At 44.1% G+C, this 21,421-nt stretch overlaps 1 protein-coding gene and 2 long non-coding RNA genes across 6 annotated transcripts in view; 2 read left to right on the top strand and 1 right to left on the bottom strand.

The window, feature by feature from the left end:
• The window catches only part of LOC147652656 (uncharacterized), a 117,135-nt gene extending 105,996 nt beyond the window's left edge, over positions 1-11,139 (top strand). Inside the window, exons 3-4 of the long non-coding RNA XR_015288141.1 lie at positions 5,836-5,923; positions 6,049-11,139. This is a non-coding gene — a long non-coding RNA (uncharacterized LOC147652656). The remainder of the gene's footprint in view (positions 1-5,835; positions 5,924-6,048) is intronic.
• ESRRB (estrogen related receptor beta) overlaps positions 5,217-21,421 on the bottom strand; it is a 134,764-nt gene continuing 118,559 nt past the window's right edge. For 3 of the 4 annotated variants that reach the window (XM_086893435.1, XM_086893436.1, XM_086893438.1), the window contains exons 6-7: positions 15,737-16,006; positions 9,258-9,642 (exon numbers count right to left, since the gene is read on the bottom strand). In XM_086893435.1, the coding sequence (XP_086749561.1) occupies positions 9,398-9,642; positions 15,737-16,006 (515 nt within the window). In that variant the 3' untranslated portion in view covers positions 9,258-9,397. Of the gene's footprint in view, positions 7,930-9,257; positions 9,643-15,736; positions 16,007-21,421 lie in introns of those variants that run through there. The other variant, XM_086893439.1, reaches the window with a different exon arrangement.
• LOC147652655 (uncharacterized) lies at positions 16,003-19,568 on the top strand. Its single transcript, XR_015288144.1, has 3 exons — positions 16,003-17,817; positions 17,947-18,063; positions 19,280-19,568. It is a non-coding gene; the product is annotated as an uncharacterized LOC147652655 (long non-coding RNA).

Raw genomic sequence — 21,421 nt, 5'->3', positions numbered from 1 at the left:
CACAGTTTTACTCTGCTTGCAGCACAGGCTGGTGGGCTCAGAGGAGATATGCAAAATGGTGTCATATTTGCTTATCTATCAATTAAAATTCTACATAGTATTTTTATAGTTATGATAATAACATTATTATTTTGGTAAATTCAAAATATTTTACTTGCCTGTCCGTGGAGGTTTTGTTTGTCCCTTGCTCACTTGCAGATGCCACTACCCAGTCCTAAGGTAGTCCAGATATTTTATTTTCCTTTTAAAAAGGCAGGATGGTCTCTTGATTCAAGCAAATTGAGAAACAGATCTTAATGTATGTCCAGGCAGGCTTTGTTCTTTTTTACTGGTTGTTTCTCTCATGTTTGCATCATATTTACATTTCTGGGCACATTTTGAAGGTGTCTATGATTTATTTATAAAAGATTTTTATTTTCTGTCATCATTTAGTATGAATTTTTAGTAGTGTTTCTATAATTGCTATAACTCAGTTTGGCTTAATAACTATTTGCAAAGCAAACACAGCATCATGGGAATGCAACTATTCTAGTTAAAGCACTGGAAACATGACATGTGGCTGTGTGCTGTCCTGCTGCATGGCCTCACTGACTTTTGCTGACAGGACTTCGAGGTTCTCTCGAGTTGTGCAGTGGAGCCTGAGGTCAGCATGGTATTTCTCTGATTTGGAATAGTTTGTTCAATTAACTTGAGTTGCTGCAGCAGCTGCTGTGATCTAATCTGGCTGTGGACAGAAGTTTGAGAATGATAGGAAAGGATAACCTGACCTAAAGGGAGTCAATGGTGTAATTTTACAGATATCTTCCTGTAGCTGTTCCTTTGGTTTGGAGAATGTCATTTAGGTGACACTGCATTTCTTGCAGCACTGGAAAGCCACCACATCTGACCAAAGCTTCAGCAATGGGAACAGAAAAACTCTGTTAGCTGGGGTGACTCTCCTTCCAAGTGGAGGGTGTCCAGAACAGTGAGCTGGCTGCCAGCCACATGGGCCTTGTTTTTAAGGAAGCTGGATCAGTCTATCCCACCAGAGGTCTGGAGAAGTCCAGTGAGATTGGCTGCCACAGGGGATGGGATATTCACTTGTGGCTTCCTCACCCACATGTTTCTGGCAGTGTGCCAGAAACGGGACAGGAGGAGGGAGCCAGCAGAAAAAAGAGACTGACTAGTAGTGTGAAAACCAAAAATATATCCAAGCTAGCCAGGGAAACAGGCTGGATCAGAGCAGGAACCTTGTGATGAGAAATCATAGAGCTCTGATGAAAAGAAGAAATGTGCAGAGGGAGTGATTTAGGATTTTCTGCAGCTAGAAAAAGTGAGTTTGAGCTAGAAGAGCTCAAGACAGTGCAAGAGCTGGGGATAGCACCTCTAAAAGCTGATGTCTGTGCCAATGCTGGAAACATCACTTCCTTAGAACACTGCTGATTTTTTGTGGTGTAACGACAAAACCAATGGGGGACATATCACCAATAAGTGATTACCCAAGTCTTGGTTACAAGGGTTCATTAGATTGAAAAATATCTGATGAAGCCATACTTCCTAAGACTGACCCAGAGGATCACTGATTTGTAGCAGCATTAACAACTGACAAAAATATAAACAAGAGTTTGGTTGATGTGTTTGAGTTTAATAATGTAAGAGAAAATTATTTGCAGCATTGACTGTTTTCAGTGTTGCGATGGAAAAGAATTTGCAATGCTGGAAATGCAATTATTGAAGGTGATTATAATTTTGGCTTCAGTTAAATAATTTTCATTCCAAGTATAACACTCTTCACTCCAATGAGATTATTTATAACTTATGTATTGCACTTGAATTAATTGGCATATGGTGCAAATTAACCCCTCTCAAAAACATGATTTATGTGCTTTGTTATAACTGATCTAATAAATGCAGCTTTGTTTTATGTTGATTCTTGCCAATTTAGGCAAAGTGATTTGAGTTTACACTGTCCTGGCTTCTCTTTATCTGATCGCTGCCCTGCTTTTTATAATTTAACAATTGCAGTTACATCAGGGCAGTTACATCAGGGATATATGATAAAGCTTATTGAAAATATTATGCCAGTTTCTTAAAATCAGAGGGAAAAAAGTATAACAATTTCATTCATCAGAATAATGAACTTGTTTCTGAACCTTTTTATAGAATGGGCAATGTGCTGATTTTAAGCACTTAAAGAAGTAAGAGGTTGGTATTTCTGAATGAAGGAAGCTGGGATTCCTAAACAGAAATTAACTTTGTACTGTGCAATAGGAAGAAATACATTAAAAAATTATTTTGTTCAATATGTCAAGGAATGCCTTAAAATATCCAGGATTTAAAACATTCATTTGTATTATAATAAAAGGATTACATCAGAAGAAGTGCCTTATTAGTTTCCTCTGTTTTTCAGGTGGATAAAAAAAGATTGAGGAAAAGACTGCATCCATATAAAGGAGGAAGGAATTCAATCTGTTATTATTAGGAAAATGTGATTTAAATAGGCTAATCTTGTTTCTAAGTTACTTTGAAGGCAATTGCGAGCTCCAGTAGTGCTGTGAATGAAAACATAACTAAATAATGCAACGGGTGTGTACATTTGTGTGTAGCTAGCTACAGCAAGAGGAGTCTCTGTATGTCTGTGTATTTCAGATTGGGATTAGATTTTTGTACTTGTCTTTAAAGCATCAAGATCAAGTGATAGAAGGCAGCCATTTGCCTTTCTCATTGTCACATTTTCCAAGCTTAATTGGTGCTGAGTGTACCCAGGGAAGGGGTAAGGCTGGCTGTCATACTTCCTCCCTGAAAAGAAATTACTGTGGGTAAAATCAACACACCTAGAAGATTGTGAGTGGTAAAGAAAATTGAGCAGGATTTTTGATCCTTAAATTGTTTGGAGACTTGTATCCTTAAATTGAGAGACTTATTTATACCTCTTTGCCATGTTGTAACATTCTTCCTTGGTCATCTGCTGCTGGCTGTGTTAGCAGAGAGGGTCTGTGGTCTGAACCAACATAGATGTTTCTGCATGTGCTGTGTGTGCTTCCAAGAGATGGTTGCAGTAGGCATGTGACTCATATTTATGAATAACTGTCAAGCACTGAAGTCTTCAGCAAATCTGTGATATGTCATTGGTAGCTGTTTTCTTTCTTCTGTTTTTCCTGCAAAAGATGCTTTGACACTCTAGCCAGTTCTGATCTTTCCTGTGACTTCACCTCTACTTGTGATTATTTGGATGCTGCTGCTCTCAGCACACTGCTAGGTTAGTCCTCCTGCTCCCCAGGTGCAGGTGTTCCACTTTTCCTATGGTGTCATTTCAAAAATGCTGCAATGGGAGAAAATGTCTTTCCAAAGAAAGCCAGGCACACAGTGCAAGCTCTCCAGCTTTCCATTACTGCAAGTTGAACACTAAAGTTTTCTGTACCTCAATCAATGTTTGCTTTTATTTTCTGTGTCATACCTTGGCCTGAAAGAGAAAAATCATCATAGAATCATAGAATGGCCTGAATTGGAAGGGACAGTTCTCTTGCTGGTTTTCCTTTTACTTTGTGTGTAGGTAGCCACAAAAAACTACTTCACCCTTGTTTTAACGTTTGAAATTTAAGAACATATCCCAGCAGTTAAGCATGCCTTTAACTTTTGGTGAGAGAAATGTGTTTAGAGAACTTGACATTGATTAGTAAAGAAACCTGTTTTCCTCTCCAGCTAATCAGAGAAATTAGAGTATTTTCCTAGTATTTCCTGTGAAGTTCATCTGTAAGAGGAAATATCAGGGTTGGCCTCAGTTTCTCTCAATGCTACATGGGCTTACTATGAAGATAATCCCCTTCTCTTTTTTTCTTTAATTCCAGTGTGAGTGAACACTATAAGCAAAGCAAGGAAAGCCTCAAAAAAACCTAGACAAAGAAGGACACCCAGGAAATGCCAGTAAGGCAGCCACAACTTTAAAGGGACCAAGGAATGTTATAAAAGCCCTTAAAAGGTGTTTGAAGAGTGGGGCTCAAACTCTCTGTAGTCCACTAGCCATCCTTACCAATCTCTTGACACCATCAACTCCAGTGCCACATGAACTTTTCAGAACCCCAAAAGCCAAAAATTGACATCCCTTTGCTATATTTAATCTGAAGTAGGACCATTTTAAAGTTCTACAGAGGTGGCCAAATCCAAACCTTCTGTGAGTGGATACAACATTCAAAGGACTTATGCACACAACGTAGGTGGGCTGTGTGTGACTGTGAGCTGTGTATGTGAACTTGGAAGGGAACTAAGTTGGGTCCAAGACTGCAGGGTGCTGCTGACTGTGGGGCTGGGGATAGCTGTTTCCAGTGTAGAAGAAGGTTGTCATACTTCATGTCCCACTACAGCTCTGTGCTCATTTTGTTTTTTCATTTGGGCTCACTTTTAGCCCCTGGTCTTTCCCACTGGCCACCGCTAATTCACCTTCTCTTCAGAGGGCAAGCTAGGCAGCCTCTTGATTGCCTGGTTCGATGCATCATCCCAGTGAGTGCCACTGCCTAAAAGAAGGGCATTAGCAGTGTTGGCTGAGTTGTGTTGGAGATGGAGGTGCTTAAAGAGGGTGGGATGGTGTCTGGTACACTGATAGAATCAGAGGTAGAACAAAAACCTGGGGTCCTTGTTTCTCACATCTCTGCCCCAATTAGCAAAGTGCGTTTCCTTCTGTTTTCTCAAGCAGCTATGAGCTTTCCCTCTTGCCTGACCACCAGATCAATGTGAATGCCACAACTTTAGCACTTGCTTCTACTTCATAAGCACTGGGCAGCTGCTGTAATGCTTACAACACTCATGATGTCACTGCTGGGTTTAAGCCAGTGGTCTATTTTATGATTAGAGGGGTTTTTTTCCACTGGAACAACTTCAAGATTTTTTCATCGCTTGCCCCTGTTCCTTGCATCACTGAAGTGTAGAACATGGAAAGAAAAGGAGTGAGGGGGAGAAATCAACTGGTCTGTGGCAGAGACTGGCAACAGAGCCTGTCTTAAAAGTCCTCAGCAAAGCTCATCTCACGAAAACTCAGAAGCTTGCAGAGAATTTTTTCTTTTATATGGAATAAACATGAAATGAGCATTTCTAAGTGAGAGGGCTGTGGTTTTCCTGCTCTCCTGCAGCCAATACAGACAGATCATGCCTTCCCCCCCACCAGCCTTTTCTGTGGAGCCATGTGCATCCCAAGGGACAGAACAGAGCAGCTCCTAAACACAATAAACATTACTCTGTCTGCATTTGTTTTTACATTTCTTTGTTTTATTTCTTGGTTTGTCTGAAATGACCTGTACCACAGGAATACAATTTATTTAACAGGTTGTTATTTTTTTTAGGAGCAGATAATAGTTAAGTAGATACTGTTTATTTCACTGACTGTCTATGACTCCCTGCATCATTCTCACAGCCTCTGTCTCTCTCTGGCTTCTCCACATAACCCAGCCACAAGAACAACAGAGCAGCCTTTGGCCATATGATTGATTATAGATTGTGGATACAAAGTGGAAGCTCTGTTTTCTTAGCTCCAATTGGCAATAAAAGCTCAACATGTTACATTCTAGGGTCTTTCTCAGTTACTTGCCCCTCTAATAGCTGCTTACATGTTTCTGGTGAAGCATGTTTTATTTTATATATTTATAATAGTTAAAAAGAAAAAAAAGATGACATAGCTTACAAAGAGAAAAATAATGCCCCCTTAGCATGAGCAATACTGCAAGGTTCTGATTGTTGTGGGGACAACACAGTCGTAGCTTCACAGTTTTGCTGCGAGGTGTAATGCCCAAGTTTCCCCAGAAACCTAAATTCAGAGTGGTAATTTACCTTTTAATTGATCCCCGTGAAATTTGTTTTGCATTACAGGTCAGACACTGCTGCTCCCAGAGAAGAACGAGCCCAAAACAGAAGAGCTGGTCACTTGGGAAAAACTGCCTTTTGTAGTAGCTGACAGGTACATGGTTTCTGTTATCCACACATGCAAATCAGGGGCTGGAACTGCTTTTACCATAGTTGCTGGTGTTGGTTTATTTGCTGTCACTGATACACTTACCTCTACTGCTTCTCTTTTCTTTAAAGTCCTAGGGCCCATCTGTGTCCCAAGGCTCAAGCTCCATCATCTTTTGCCCCATGAAGGACAGCTGTATGACGCTGACTCTGTGAATCCTGTATTACAAATGAGCAGCATAAAGAGCACCGACCCAGAACCCACTTCCTAGTTCATGTCTCACCTTCCACATCCCCAGACCTTTTTGTAAGAGACTGTGAGCATTCAAAGACCTAAGCAGTTGCTGAAGCATCATTTCCTACTTCAAAGTGCATTGGGGGGACTATACTACATTATACTTCTGTGCAATCCCAGCTCATTGCATAGCTGGAAATGCTCCTCAGCTGTGTCAATGTGATAGCACTAGTGATGCACAGCAGATCAGAGCAACTGGAAAGAGATGACTGTGATTCCTGCCCTTGTTTGAAGGGCTCAAGAGACCTGATCTTCCCAACTTAGGATGGTACAAGCCTTTTAAGGGTTAAACCTAGACAGGTGTTTGTGTCCCAGTTCCTGGGGAAGAGTTTGCATTCCTTGGTTGTTAAAGAGTTTAATATGTCCTAAGTAGTGTCTGGTTCACTTCCCATCCTATTTCAGAAGAAATGCAAACATTTCCCTGCATATTATCTTCAAGCGATGGAGAATATTCAGATGGGCTCCAATGTTATGCAGCTTTAATGGAGAAAGAAGTTCCTGTAAAAAAATGTATTTGGTATCTTCATTTTGCTGTGCCAAGGCAGGAGATGCCTCCATCCTGTAGCCCTAATCTAAATAGCCAGCAGTCTCTCTGGGTTAGAAGCTAACTCAGCAGATCTCCATAACCATGTTTTGTAGATAGTTTCCTGTTATGGAGAGCAGGCCTGAGTTAAAATACAGCAAAGCTAGAAGAGACTTTTGGGGTTGTTTTTGGGAAGTTTTGGGGTTTTTTTTTTGAGGATATTTGGTGGGTGTGTTGGTGTGTGAGTAAATGACCTTTCCAGCAGGGCCCAACACAGTAAGAACTGCTTCTTAGGATCTTTTCAACCCACTTGGGACAGCTACCTTTGCACAGCAGGCTGGGACACAGAGTGCTGCAGCTCAGCTGGTGGGACTGGGAAGCATTGCAGCAGTGGTCAAGTGAGTCAGACTTACAGATGATAATGCAACCCAGCACATTTGTGAAAGCACTTACACCACAGCCAGAAGGAGTTGCCAGAGTGCAGCACAAGGCAAGCTGGCTCTGTAATGCATTTCACTTTGGTCCCTCAGTCACAGATGGATACAGGGATCATGAGTGCAACCAAAAGCCTCTCATTTTCTCCCCAGCTTCTTCTGGGAGGGTGTGGGGGAGAGAAGCACAGGTACCTGCTTGAAGCACAAGGCCACTGTGTAATTGCTACTGCTGTGAGCACAGGAGTACCAGTTCCCCTGTGCCTTCTGCCCCTTAGGTCTTGGTGGTTTATTAAAATACCTGAAGCAAGACAATTCCTTTACCAAGTGAGTACAAAATGAGTGGCTGTGTAGCACAGGAAGACTCAAAGGAGATGGAACAGAACTAACTTAAGTACAAGGTGTGGCCTGGCTATGAGAGCTGAGAGGTCACCATGCCAGCACCCTGTGTCTGAGCCTGCCAAGACAGGGTCCTGCAGTACTGACAGCCCTGCTGGGACACATTCTGCTCCAGCAGAAAAGCAGCCAGTGTCTCTGATCACTCACCTCAACCCTGGGTTGGAAGACTTACTCCTGAGGGCAAGCTACTCCTCTGACACACCACCTTTCTCCTGGGGAAGCCAGGAAGGGGTGGAGAACAGAGGCAATAGTTAGTAGTGTCTCAAATGTAGATCAGAGGTTTTTTCTCACCTCTGCTGCTGACCACAAAAAGAAGACAATACGCTCAGGTTTCATCAGCTCAGGATGACTTAAAATTAAGTGACCTAGAAAATAAAGTTTCAGAGAACACCAATAGTCAGTTTTGTCAGTCACCTACATTCCCCTCTGGCTACTGGGAATGCAGCGGTCATGGCTTAGGCAGCAGATCTAAACCAGGGCTTGGAGACAGAAGGAACCTGGTTACATAAGAGGAGTAAATAAACATTTCCCCCTGTTCTTCTCCTGCCACCTCAAGGTCAGGTATTAGCTTTCTGATCAGCAAGAGAACCTCATACCAGCCCCAGGTATAATCTATGCTAGCTCTTTTCCTGCTGTTGAGGATAATGGGATGAGGCAGGGGAAGACAGTAGTTGGAGTATCAGGGGTTTCATGCCATCCTCTAATTTATTTCCCTAGGCTGCCACAAGAAAGCAATCTCTCAGGCTCTAGAGCTGCCTCCTCTGAAAAGCAGTGCCCTTGATTCCTAACTAGAATTTGGCAATAAGCCTAAAGTCTCTGTGGAGCCAAAGAGCTCTAATGAAGTCTAGGAAAGATCTGGTTTGGGGTGTATTTATACTTGGGCAATAACCATGCAGAAAAAGCCTTGTGTTATCTGCCACAAGGAACAGGTGGGGAATGGCACTCAGCTGAGCTGAAGAGGCAGGTGTGATACACTATGGGGTGAAAAGTGTGGAAGAATTGTAGTTAGCACCACATAGGAGAGGATGCAGAGATTATCAAGTCAACCCAGCACTGAAGCATAACATCAGGCTCTTTTCTCTTGCCATTTGGGAACGACTCGCATTTTCTCAGGGACATACATCCTACCTCTTCGGGGGCCTGCGGGGACTGATTGTACATGGGAGGGACTAGCCAGGCGTAATGACACACTGTACAAGGTCGCAGAATATCTTACACAGTTAGGAGCATCTTTCCCAGTAAGAAGTGGGGCCTGTATGTACAAGTGTTAGAGGAGTCTGGGAGGCAGCCTGTTTGTTCAGGAGAGGTCCAGCAGCATTGTTCTCCAAAGGAGCATCTACTCTATAGTAAGAGGCAGAAAGGTGACAAAAAGAAGGACCGTGGCTGCTTCCTTTTCTAACTGACCCCTCGTAACACCAGCAGATAAAGTTTATATTGACTCTATTCTTCCTCTCTTCCTGCTTCTGTCCCCACTCCCCCTCCAGAACTGGCAGAGGGAGCTGGGGAACAGGCAGCCTGGACAGCGCTGAGAGCATCACTGATCAGAGGGGCTGAGCCCCAGTGATGCCTCAACAAGTGCAAGAGCATAATCTGGTATTTCCCACAGAGAAAACAACAAAAAAAAAGAGAAACAGGTGACTGATTAAAAGTTTCCCCCCTCCTGTACACAAGATTCTGCAGTCACGCCGACAGATAGACATTAAATAATTCTTCCATAATAAATGATTGGAGATAAAAGCCGGCGGTGGCTGCTGCTGCTGTTTGGATTGCTCCGTTGTCTGCATCTTTGTTTCTAGTTTGTTCCCCGGCCACTGTCAGCTGGTGCTGGGGCTGTCAGACCTTTGCCTCTAGCATTTCTAGGAAGAGTTTATGCATGGGAACCTTGCCCTGCAGTTTGATGCTGTAGAAGTGCTGCACAGCTTTAGCAGCCGTCTGCCGCAGGAGAGGCAAGGTCAGGAGCAGCTTGCCTGCTCGCCGGGGCTCCTCATTGCGCTGACTCAGCTCGTAGTCCTGCAGGGCTTCGTGGAGAAGGTCCTGGAGTTTCTGCACTGCATCCATGTCCTCTATGTGCATGGAGTCTGGGGTGAGGGAGAAAAGACAGCAGACGAGTCACACATGAGAAAGGAAATCCTTTATGTTTCTGAAGCTAATGATGCTTTCTTTCCTTCTTATCTGTTCTTGTGGGGATTTTTTTGTTGTTGTTGTTTTTGTTACCCCCACTCCACCCCCACAACCCAGGGCAGGGGGTGAGGGGTGCTGTTTGGTTTGTTTCTTAAGCAGAAAAAACCAGCTTGCTGGCAGGTGTGGTGCTGCTGCATGAAGCGTGGCAGCAGCCCAGCGTGTTGGCCCTAGCAGTGCAGGGACAGTAAAGGTTGCCAAGGCTAGCTGGGTGCCACACGTGCCCTGTGTGCTGCCCATTTTGCCAGCCACCCCAATGCAACGCAGGGGTCAGGCAGGGGCCTTTGTGATCTGCACTTTCACTTGCCCTCTGTGCTCCTTACGGGGAGTCACCCTGCAAGGGGCAGCAGCTGCTGTGCTGCCGCTTGGGAGCAATCTCATTAAGAATAATTAACGCTGCTATAGCGCTTCATCTGTCTAAACTGCCTAATTGCCGTGCAGCTGCTAAGGGTGTCAGCAAGACAGAAAAGCCCCAGTAGGTCACAACCAGCGTGCCCAGGGGTGTTTCCAGACCCACCTTTGTGCATATGGCCCTGTTTTCAGAGACCGCCAGCAGCTGCTCAAGGAGCTTCCTGCTGAAATAAAGGAAACCTATGGCTCCTGCAAGGCTTCTTCCCTTAGGCTGCCTGTTAGATTTCCATGAGCTGTTGGAGGGGCTAGCAGGGTTTGCAAGGCTCCCTGGAGAGTCTGTGAAGCAAAGGTAGCTTGCTGGTAAGGACCCAGTCCAGAACTGAGATAGGGAGCCAGCTTAAACAGACTGCTAAACTTGTGGGTAAATCATGGTGTCAGAGGGCAGCACTGAAGAGCAGAGAGGCACAGCATCACCAAAGGTTTTCTCCTTTTTCATCTTGCTGATATGTGCTTCTTTCTTACAAAACCATGACAGAAATGGAGACACAGATGCCTTGTCTTCATTGTTCAGAGACTTAATACTGAACCTACTGATAAAGATTCCTGCCACAAGGCAACAGATCCAGAAGCAATGACAAAGAGAGACAGTGTGGCAAGCACACATGCACACACGTAGTTGCACCGCCTGCCATCACAGCCTGGGCTTTGCAGTGTGGCAGTGCTCTGGCTCAGCCTATGCACAAACACAAATGTGAGGACATGGGTTCCCCAGAGTGACAGCAGTGAAGGGGAGGGAAGCTGACTGAAGTGCCAAAATCTCTCTAGAAACATGTGTCATCTTTATGGAGAGCACAACACAAATTAGAGACTGTGAATTTTGTAAGATATTTGTGGTAAAAATGCTATTTATGATGCATGATTTATAAAGTATTACAACAGTTGGGAAAATATTATGTCTAGCAAGAAAGCTGTTTAAGAAGCTGTTTAGAAGGAATGCACTAATTAAGAAGGTATTAAAGGGAAGTATTCCTAAGAAGCCTACTGAAGAATGATTCTTGATGCATTTTATACTTTTTATCCAAGAGACCAGGCAAAGAAGCTCAGAAGAGGGCTGCTAGGTCATCACACTGACCTGAGCTAGACACAGAGGTTGATTCTGGAAAGAAGAGGGGAAGAAGCATGTTGCCAAGTCAGTCTGGCAACTTCTCCCAGCCAGGCAGCACCTCTGAAAAATTTCCATACACAATCCAAGAGAAGTGAGTGGGATCTGTTTCCTGCCAAGTCGCAGAGGTCATTTTGAAGACTGGAAGTATCAAAAGCCGGAGTGTCCTCTATCCTTTCTGCTTAATGTCCTTCTGGCTAGGGGCACAAAGGGGAGAAGTAATCACAGCCTGTCAGAGTTTGCAGATCCCAGGGAGTGCTAGAATTACCGTGCAATGAGCCATGCTTCAGGGCCAAGTAGGTGCTCTGCCTTTGGGTACTGATGCTGCTGTACACTAGACAGAATCCCAAAACTGCCCTTCTGCTACCTGCCTTCTGTAAGGTGACAAGAATTAACAGCACTAAATAACTTAGCGTATACAGTGAAGAGACTGGGGGAATAAAGATCAAAGCCTGCCCCACCCCCACCACACGCGGCTGAAAGAAGCTCAAAATTGGCAGCTGACTGCAAAAAATAAAACAACATTGCAGGATTAATTTCCTTGCAATCCATCAGTGAACTGGTGTCGATGGCATTGATAAACTGTTAATTACGAAATCAATAGCTATGAATTTTTACAGCTATCAGAGCACTGAGGTGGGGGCAGGCTGCCTGACCATGTCCCTGAGGGTCAGCTGGCCTAGAAGCTGGGCTTCATACCAGCATCCCTTCTCTGGTAGGGCTGGCATGGGGTACAGGGCAGGTGTGAGAATGGATGCTTCCTCACCTAACTGTTCTTGCAGCTTCTGATGGGAATGGGAACCTCACAGGACCCATTAGTACAGAATTTGCTATGCATCCCTTTTCCAGATCTAGACATTGCTCACTCCATCTTAGCATTAAAATGCATTGCAGGAAAAAAAAAAGGGGGAAATAAATTTTGTCCACACTGGAATGTCCTAAAATGAATGTGTGCTGTATGCTAACCTAAGGGCTACTTAATACATAGGTTGCTCAATTTTTATTCCTAAGGAAAGAGAACTTAGGAATGCTTAAAAATGCACTGCTGACTCTGAAGGGTAACAAATTAAGTATGCAGCACCCCTATTCTATCAAAAAATGGGTGATCATATTGTTTGGGACTTGGGTGCTGCTCTGGGAATTCAGAATTCATCCCTCAGCAGAATTTCCTTGAATTATCTTAGCCAATCCCAGCAGGTGTGTTGTTGGTGTTTCACACCAAGGACTCAGAGATCAGCCTACCGTCAGCTTCTTCTCTAGTAAAGAGTGAGTGAGCTCCCACTTCTATTTTCATTTGCTTGAATTCTTAGAACCAAAGGGTCTAGCCTAAACCAAAGTATACACAGGTCTGCATGAGCAATTGCACCCAGAATTTATCTATAGGGGAGGGAAGGCAGAAACAGGTTTAGGTAGCACAGATGCTAATCTAGGTGTTCATCTTTAAGCCCTTTCTCTGATCCAAAGGAGCTGAAGCCCAGCCCAAACTTCTTTCCTCTCATTTTAGGAACTGGCTGTTTGCATGCAAGCACATACATGCAGGTTCTGTAAGTTTATGCCTGTCAAAAATATACTAATAAAAATAACCAGCATTAAAAGAATGTGAAGGTTCAATGTTAAGTTACTACAGAGAAATACACCTGCCTTATTCCAGCTTCCTTACCTGTGTGTTGTGAGAAGCTTTAATTACATGAAAAACAAAATTCCATGCTTTACTTTCATATGATTTAATACAAATAACAAAGCAGGACTTTTGTGGATTATGCTCCTACATAGCTACACTTCTAGCTGCACTAGGAGAAACCAGTGAAGTCAGAGTGATTTTTTTCCATCCAGCTGAGAACATGCTTTGGCCTGTGCCTCCTGACCCTTACCTTGGTATCTTTGCTCCACAGCACTGGAAATGGAACCCCAAAGCATCTGATGAATGTTGGTTGTTCTGCTCTCTGTTCAGTGTTACTCCACTCCTGTGGAGACTGCCTCATAAGGTTTACTCTGGGCTTAGTCCTGAAAGCACAGTAAGCAACAACAGCAGAGAGTGCTTCTGTTGCACTGTGAAGAACTTGACAGCAGTGTCCACAGCATGGGCCAAGTGAATGTCCCAGTGTGGCACTTCTCCTGTCACAACTGCTACCTTAGCACTTCAGCCTCTCTGAGGAGCCTTCTCCCTTTTTAATCCTGTGACCCTCCAGGTAGACAGGTTCATTAGCAAGTAGATTACATCACCCATAGCCACCACTGCACAGAGAGAGGCTAGCCTTGGCCATCTGCCCATCCTGGTTCAGTGGCAAAGTGAAGGCAGCAATTAAAACTAAAATAGCAATATATGAGAAATTGTAAAATGGAACAAAGTTATGAAGCGCAGAAAAACGATAAGGGAAATGAAGGACATAGGAAGAAAAGCCATGGCTAGAAGGGCTAAGGACAGTAAAGAAGTTTTATAAATATTTAAGGAATAGAAGAAAAATGATCATTTGTAGGGGGGCTCTTTTCATCTGGAGATGATTAACCTGCTAATAGCAGTGCAGAGTAGATAGAAGTCCTCTGTAAGTACTTCTGTCTTATTTAGAAAAGAGAATTTATATTTATATAGCTGTGTTATATGAGGATGATGAAGACTTCATAGTCTGTTTATGCAAGAATATATTAGTACTATTAGGACAAACTTCACAGAAATCAGCAGAGCTGGATAACTTGGCTTTAGGAGTATTAAAAATGCTGGCTGAGGGTCATCTAGGGCAGATTAATGAGTCTTGGTATTTTTAAGAAATTCAAGATGACTGGAAATATTCTAATGATGCACATATTTTCCTAAGTCATATCTGGTAATTTCTATGCTAGCCTCATGTGAGCCAGGGCAAAAATAAAGGAAAAACTAAAGGTGACATTCAATTAAGTCTAATAGGATGGTATTTATAAGACATGCAAATGTTGCACTTTGGGACATGGTTTTGTGTTGGACTTGGCAGTGCTGGGTTAATAGTTGGAAGTGGTGATCTTAAAAGTTTTTTCCATCATAAATGATTCTGTGATTTTACTGCCAGTCAACTTGGGAAGAGAGGTCTTGTCAAACAAACTTCATTTCATTCTCTGATGAGATTACAAGTTTGCTTGATAAAGTTAACTGCACAGATATAATAGACTTAGGTTTTTATAAGGCTTTATAAGGCTTAGGACCACAGGACATTCTCATTAAAAAATTAGCACTATGCAATATCAATAAAGAACACTTTCAATTGATTAGTAACTGGCTAGATGACAGATCTCACAGTAGCTATCAGTGGTGAATCATCCCTGAAGAAGGAGTTTTCTCATGGAAATCCACAGGGATCACTAAAAATACCAGCTGCTACTCAACATTTTTATCAATGAGCTGTAAGGATTTTTTTTTTAAATTGCTACTGCTGAGGGGTGGGTGAATGGCAGACAGGGACAGAATGGTGTAAAATGGTTAGGCAGCCTCACAGAATCCCGGGCCACGTGCTTACACTTGAAGTAATATATCCATAGCCACGGAACACAACTATGGAACAGGAAGTTTATCGTGTCAAGCTGCCAGGTATAAAAAGACCCAGAGTCATAGGACACAGCTCAACAAAGATCATTCTTTCGAAGCTGAACTCAGGCAAACAGATGTTAAGATATGGTGCCTTTTGTTTCGTTTTTTTAAACTGAGAGAATGATTATTAGAGTCAGCTGCCAAACAAGATGAAGATTCCCCCTCTTTTAATCCTTCCAGCTTCACACTGGGTGTTTTTCTGTAAAGTGCCTTTAGTCAAAAACAGATACTGGTTTCCCAGCTGGACTGCAAAGGTGAATTCTGTGACCTGCATGATATAAATTTGGCAAAGAGACCTGATGTGAGACAATGAGACTCAGGGGATGTAGAGGGAGCCCTTGTCACACAGTAGCTTCAGCAGTTTCTCTTTCAGATGGGACTCCTGAACAAATCCGTGTCTGGCTGGCTTTGATACAATGCAGCCTGCTGGATTGAGGGCTGCAATCTACATCTACACTGTCTCCCAGTTAAAGGGGGGTTCAGTGTCTCTGGTACCTCAACATCTCCAGGACAGGGCCAGGCAGTCCCAACACCACAGCTTTTTGAGACTGGGACGAGAGTTTCCCTGTTTGCTGTGTCTGACCAACACTACTGAGGTGATACAAGTGTGGCCCACATCCCTTTTCTGAGCTCATGGCACTGGAGTCAGCTTGCTAGTGGAAAAGGCCTCCACAGACCTTCTGACTGCTTGAAACCAGCAATCAGTCCATCCCTTTCTGTTCCACTCCCTACTACAGGGTCAGAGCACAGCTAAGTAAGCAGTAAGCCTCATTTCTCCCTATTTTCCAGCTTTGAGCAGAGCTTTGTGAATGTTGCATGACACAGGCAGAGATTCTTAGGCAGTGGGCTCTAGTCTCCTCCCAGGTCAAATAACAGCATGAGCCTTGACTGGCTGGTTGCATGACTGGTTGGGCCAGGGCTGTACCTGAGTTGGCGAGGGCCAGAGCTTTGAGCGTGACAAACTCCTCCTTTTCCACTTTGAGCTTCTTATAGCGGCGCACCAGTTGTAGGATGGCCAGGTAGAGCTCCAGCAGCCCTGTCAGGCGAGAGTGCTCTTCATCCATTATGTAATCCTCAGCATAGACCAGCTTGTCCTCATATGGCAGGGAGCGGTACACAATGCCCAGGATGAGAATTTCCATCCAGGCACTCTGCAGAAGGCTCATCTGGTCTCCAAGGGAGAGGTTGGAGAACCCTAACAGGGCAGAAGAAAAGCAGGGTCAAATGGGTGTGCAGCAAAGCCTCTAGGTCTTTAGTTTCCCTGAGATCCAAACCATCACTCTTTCTACTGGCCTGCTGCTTTAAAAAAAAAAACAAAAAAACTCACTAAAGTGACCCTGTCTCTGTGGCAATCAGCACACACAGACCTTACCCTTCCCTTTGCTCCTATGCCCACCCACAGCCTCAAACAGGAGTTCTGATGTTCTGACTGCATTTATGGGAGCCCAAGGTTGGTGACAACCTCTTTTCAATGACCACTGCCTCTTTCATAGCAGCAGCTCTTTTGTACCACATTGCCTCCCCTCTCTTCCTCTGTTGGTCTGTATTGCAGCCTATTTAGTCTGTCCTAGCTGAAAAGTGAACAGAGAAGAGCTCCAGATGGCAGAAGAGAGGGCTTCTGATGGAACAGGAGGGAATGACACAGCCCTGAATTACAAGTATACGACAATCTCACATTTTGGCAAGGGTGAGAAAAAGTCCTGCCACAACAGAGCACCAAAGTGTTCAAAAATGAATACATTTGTGATCAGAATCCTCCTATTCCTCATCACACTCTGATCTCCATACCAGCAGCTCTGCCTACAACCCCACCCAGAGATAAAAATACCTTTGTTGTGCCATAGAAGTACCTAAATCAGAGCCAAACCTAGTAGCAATGGAACCAGCCCCCACAATGAACCAAATATTCTTACCAGATACAGAAAGAGCAAAGATATACCCTGACAGCCCCAGAGTCCACTTGAGAAAGTGGAGAGGACAAAAAAAATAGGTAAGGTCCACTTCAAGGCAGGGAAAAAGGGCATGGGAAGTAAAACTGTCTGTTATGCCCTCCATACCTGGTACCCTTGGCAGCCAGACCATGAAAGACCATGAAAGATCCTGAGAGATGGGCACACTAACAGTCATTACAAACAGGAATCTCAAGCACAGTGTGTTGGTCCTCTCTAGGCAGCTTTTACCCACCATGGACATGCAGAAATTGCACTTTTTTGGCAGCCTCTTGCTTCTAAAGGTTCCTAGAGCTGTGAAAGAATGGGACACCCTGGCATGCCTCAGCTGGGAGGGTGATGCTCCACTAGCCTCTCCAGGCAGTTTTCTCCCCAGGTGCTTATGAAGCCTTGGGGATCACCAAGAGACCTGTGAACTCATGAGCCTCTATGCAGAAGCCTCCCAGCTTGCCTGGCTCAGCTGGACTTCCTTATCCCACACCCCACCCTGCTCACAGCTCTTGGCCCCACATCGGGGCTGATGTAGACAGCCACCATGATGATCATTTGATTTCTCTTGTTATCAAGTTGGCAATTAACAAAAGAGCTGATGATTACTATATTGACTGACTGTGGGATCTCTTTTTCTATCTGCACTATCTCAGCTGGGGAAGGGAAGGCAGAAGGGTGGGTTAGTGGTATTTATTTATCTCTACGCCATGTTTTGTGTTTGTGTTGCCAGGGGAAGCAAAGGGTGATAATGGCCTGGCAGCCCTTGGACATCCAATTTCCCTTATCAGGCCACTGAATAGAAAAGAGGCCCCAGGCCACATTAATTAACAGATACCAATCAGCTGTCACGTGCTGTGTGTGCAAGGTCTGAGGGGAGCAGTGGGTGGGAGGGAAGAATCAATACACCACTGGGGAGGAGTGCCAGAGGGAACAGCTAAAGAGGAGTCCAGGCTACTGGGGAGAAGAGCTGCAAATCCAGCTCCGTGACTGTGAGACTGATTCCTGTACAGCACAGCCTGTGCTCCACACAGCCCTGATGAATCCCACCTCTTGCTTGGGCAAAGAGGTGGGTGCCTTGTCCTTTATCTCACCCTTCTGCCCTGCTCTCAGAACTGTGCTGCTCTGGAATGCAGCCCTCCTGACAGTCCAAGTGCAGGCTGCTGCAGCTCCAGTGCTTCGGATCCTGTCTCCACAGCTCTGCCTGCTGAACATGGAACTGATGAGGTTAGCCCTGAGATCAGAGGTGCAAAGACACTCTTTAGAACTTGAGAGCTCTCCTTTGGTCACCCCTCACCTAGCTTTGACCATGGAGGTAAGTCCAGCGTTTAGGCTGCTGCCTTAAGTCCATTTTCTGGACCAGTCACATGCTCTTTCTGCAGCTTCATTCCCCAACTGGATTACAAAAGGCTTTAGGCCATTGCCTCACTGCAGTCTGCCAACAACACCTCTTAAAGATTGAGACACAGTCACATAGTAGAGTGAGAGGATCCAGGAGAGGCATGGCTCATACTTTTCTGCTACAGAATAAAGTAGAAAAATCGATTTAACTCTAGAAGTAGCCTGAACACAGCAGCTCTATCAATTGCCCTGTCCCAGAGGCTGTTGTGGCAGGTAAGATCAGGAGACAGAGTACTTTACCCTTTGCCAAGAAGAACAGAAGAGCCAGCTGCACTTGCCCCACCCACCTGGGAATGCCCCTGGCCAAAAGCACTCCCAAGTAGCCAACAATTCCAGCTTCAGCAGGTGAGTGGGAAGAGGGAGCACTATGCTGTCAAGCCTGGACTTGAAATGTCTGACAGAACTGGGACCCTTTTCCTCCAGTGTTCACACATGTGGAGTGCAAGGGCTAAAAGGACTGTCCTTGAATCATTGCAGTAGAGGGGAAGCATAACTCTCTCATGTTATAAGAGTTGAAATCAGGAAAAGTAAATGTTAATCACAGTCAAAATCACCGGCTTGCTATTTATTATACAGTGGGGAACCTCTAGTTGTGAAATTTTCTGTCATTTTACAGCACCCAGGAATTACTAGAATACAACTGCTCTGCATTCTTGAGCTGCTGAAGGCCCAGCATCCAGAAAATGCCCTTAGTGATCCGTTTCTTGCTGCTTTTCTCAAGTCTGACCCTGAAAGGTGCCAAATCCACCACTGCCACAAAAGAGAAGCCTCTGGCTCTAGCACAGAGCTGAATGAATGTTTCCTTCCTTCCTAGGTGCACCTTGAGAAAAGCTGCTTTATTTGCAATGTGACAATTTGATGTGACATTCAGGTTGTTGTTTTTTTTTTTAATTTTGGGGTTTTTTTATTATTATTTCAGTGGTTTGGCAGTGGGAGCTCACAGAATTTAAAAAAAAAAAAAGTCACATAATTTGTGGCAAGTGGAGTTCATAATCTGTTAATTTATTATCATTTCTGTCATCCTGGAGGGCCATTAGCAGAGGTAATAAAAGGAGATGTAATTATAGGATCTGAGGCCACTCCAGACACAGCTGCTGTCACTCCACTTGCCATATTTCATTCTGTGCTAGTACTAATGTCTTCCTGGTGAGAACAGCACAACAGCTACCCTGGGAGAGCCTTCATCGTCACCCTTCAAGAGAAGTCTTGTCACCCTGCATCAAAGCAAGAAGAAAAGGTGGATGTTGTTCCAAGACAATTTCCTTGGGGGGAGAGTGAGTAGTGGGGAGGGAGACTCATACAGAAGGGAACAACCCCACATTGGCTAAGTGTGGCTTTTGAGCTCATGGCTAATAAGCTATTGAGCTAATAATATTTGCTAAACCAAATTAAACTATGTTTTATTGTTATCACAGGAAAGTGTGTTTAAGTTTTACTGATTTTATTTACTAATACTGTGGGGTAGAAGTTTGTGTTGGCACCTGGGATCCTCCAGGGTTGGTATGACTTTGTCACATCTTTCTTTACTAATTCCAGTGTGAACACAAATCAAGAATATGTGACTTTTTCTCCTTTCTCCATCCTTCTCTGACCATGAGTTTATACACACAGGAAGCAATGTCATGTTTTGCTCAAAAACCTTGGAAGGCAAAAATACAGGGCATAGATAATTTAGACACCTGGCAGGCTCCTGCCCTGCTCTGCCCCCTTGCTGCATAACTCAGTATGTTTCATACTTGTTGCAGAATTACAGAGGTTTTGTTCCATTATTATGAACTATCTTTTATTATCTTTTTTTCTCTCAGTACTGCTCTCTTATGTATCAATTCTTGAGCTCTTGCCTGTGCACAGTCTAGTTATAAAATAGTGCTGCTGGTCTGAACTGTGCTAGGCTGATTACTAAGGCTGTTATTGTATTGTAGGGCCTTTGATAGGATAGGAAAATACACAGAGAAATCTGAGATGATGGCAGGTATGTCCTGATTTCAAAAAGGAGAGGAAGAGCCCCTTTCACAGTGCAGGAGCAATCTCTGCTATGCTCCTTTTCTGGGAAAGTATTGCCAGGATGGAAAGCTCTGTAGGAACTCAGCACATCCCACAGCCACAAGTAGGGAACTACAGCCGGGCGCTCTGTGTGAACAGAAATAGCCAAGGTTAGAGGATGTACAACAGCACCTCACTGGACAGCCATAGCAGCTAATTGCATTGCATTAAAACCATTCCTGTTAACACTCCAAGTACTGGGTTAGTAGAGCAATCCAGGCTGAGTTCTCTAATCACCACTGTAACCCCACTTGTGATGAATCAGCCCCAGATGGATTCCAGCACTAGTGATGGGTATAATCCCTGCAGATATGGCAGATCTCCTGTAAGAAGGGCACCACCAAATTAACCTCTTCTCAGAAATCGAAAAAAAGTTTCTCGAAAAGTTTCTTTAGACTTCATAGTCTCATCTTGTAACAATCCATATTCCATATAGCCCAGAAAACCACTAACTCTTGGGTCCAAAACACCCTACAGAAAAAGAGGAGCAGCTACCAAAAAGCCAAAACAGGAGCAACAGAAAGAAACAAAATACATGAGAAAACTAGTCTGATCAGTTATGTTAAGATTATTCATCAAAAAAATTAAGAACTTAAAGCCAAGAAGCAAAGCAAAACAATACAGACCCATGCAGTGGAAGACACAGCATGCAGTTAGTCCTGTATCAGAACCACATATATTCTCCTGGCAAAAGGAAGGGGAACAGAAGGCAGGAGATTGCTGAAGTGAGCTGTTCATAGTGAATATCTGAAGCAATCTTTGTAAAGCAGCCTTGCAAATCCCAAGGATATCCTCTAAGTTCCCTGGTGAGCCTTCTCCACACACTAATCCAACCTATATATTTCTGGTGAAGCTGGAGAGAGACTAAAGAGAGGGGAGCATTTTCCCTTCCCAGTCCAAATCTGGGAAGAACCCAGAACTCAACACTGAGGGCCATATCTGCTCCTTCAGCCTCGGTCACCCCACCTGCAGGTGTGGGACACTTGTTATGTCACTCAATCCATATGCATACAGTCAGTGAACCTTCCAAGGCCAGTCACACTGCCAATAAGTTGTCCTCATTATTTGTCAGCAAAGAAGCCTTGAGATTCACTGGCAATAGCACATCGACTATTGCAATGAGATTTGTTCTGTGACAGATTCATTATGACAAGCTTTCCTGAGTATGGACAAGAATGCCCACTGCTGAGGGGGTGTGTATCTGCTTTGTTACTAGCAATAAAGTCCAG

This window comes from Cyanistes caeruleus, chromosome 6 (assembly GCF_971803275.1).
Source record: "Cyanistes caeruleus chromosome 6, bCyaCae1.hap1.1, whole genome shotgun sequence".
In the NCBI taxonomy this organism is placed as follows: Eukaryota; Metazoa; Chordata; class Aves; order Passeriformes; family Paridae; genus Cyanistes; species Cyanistes caeruleus.
The sequence above is the reverse complement of the archived record's forward strand: the minus strand, read 5'-3'. Positions and strand labels throughout refer to the sequence as shown.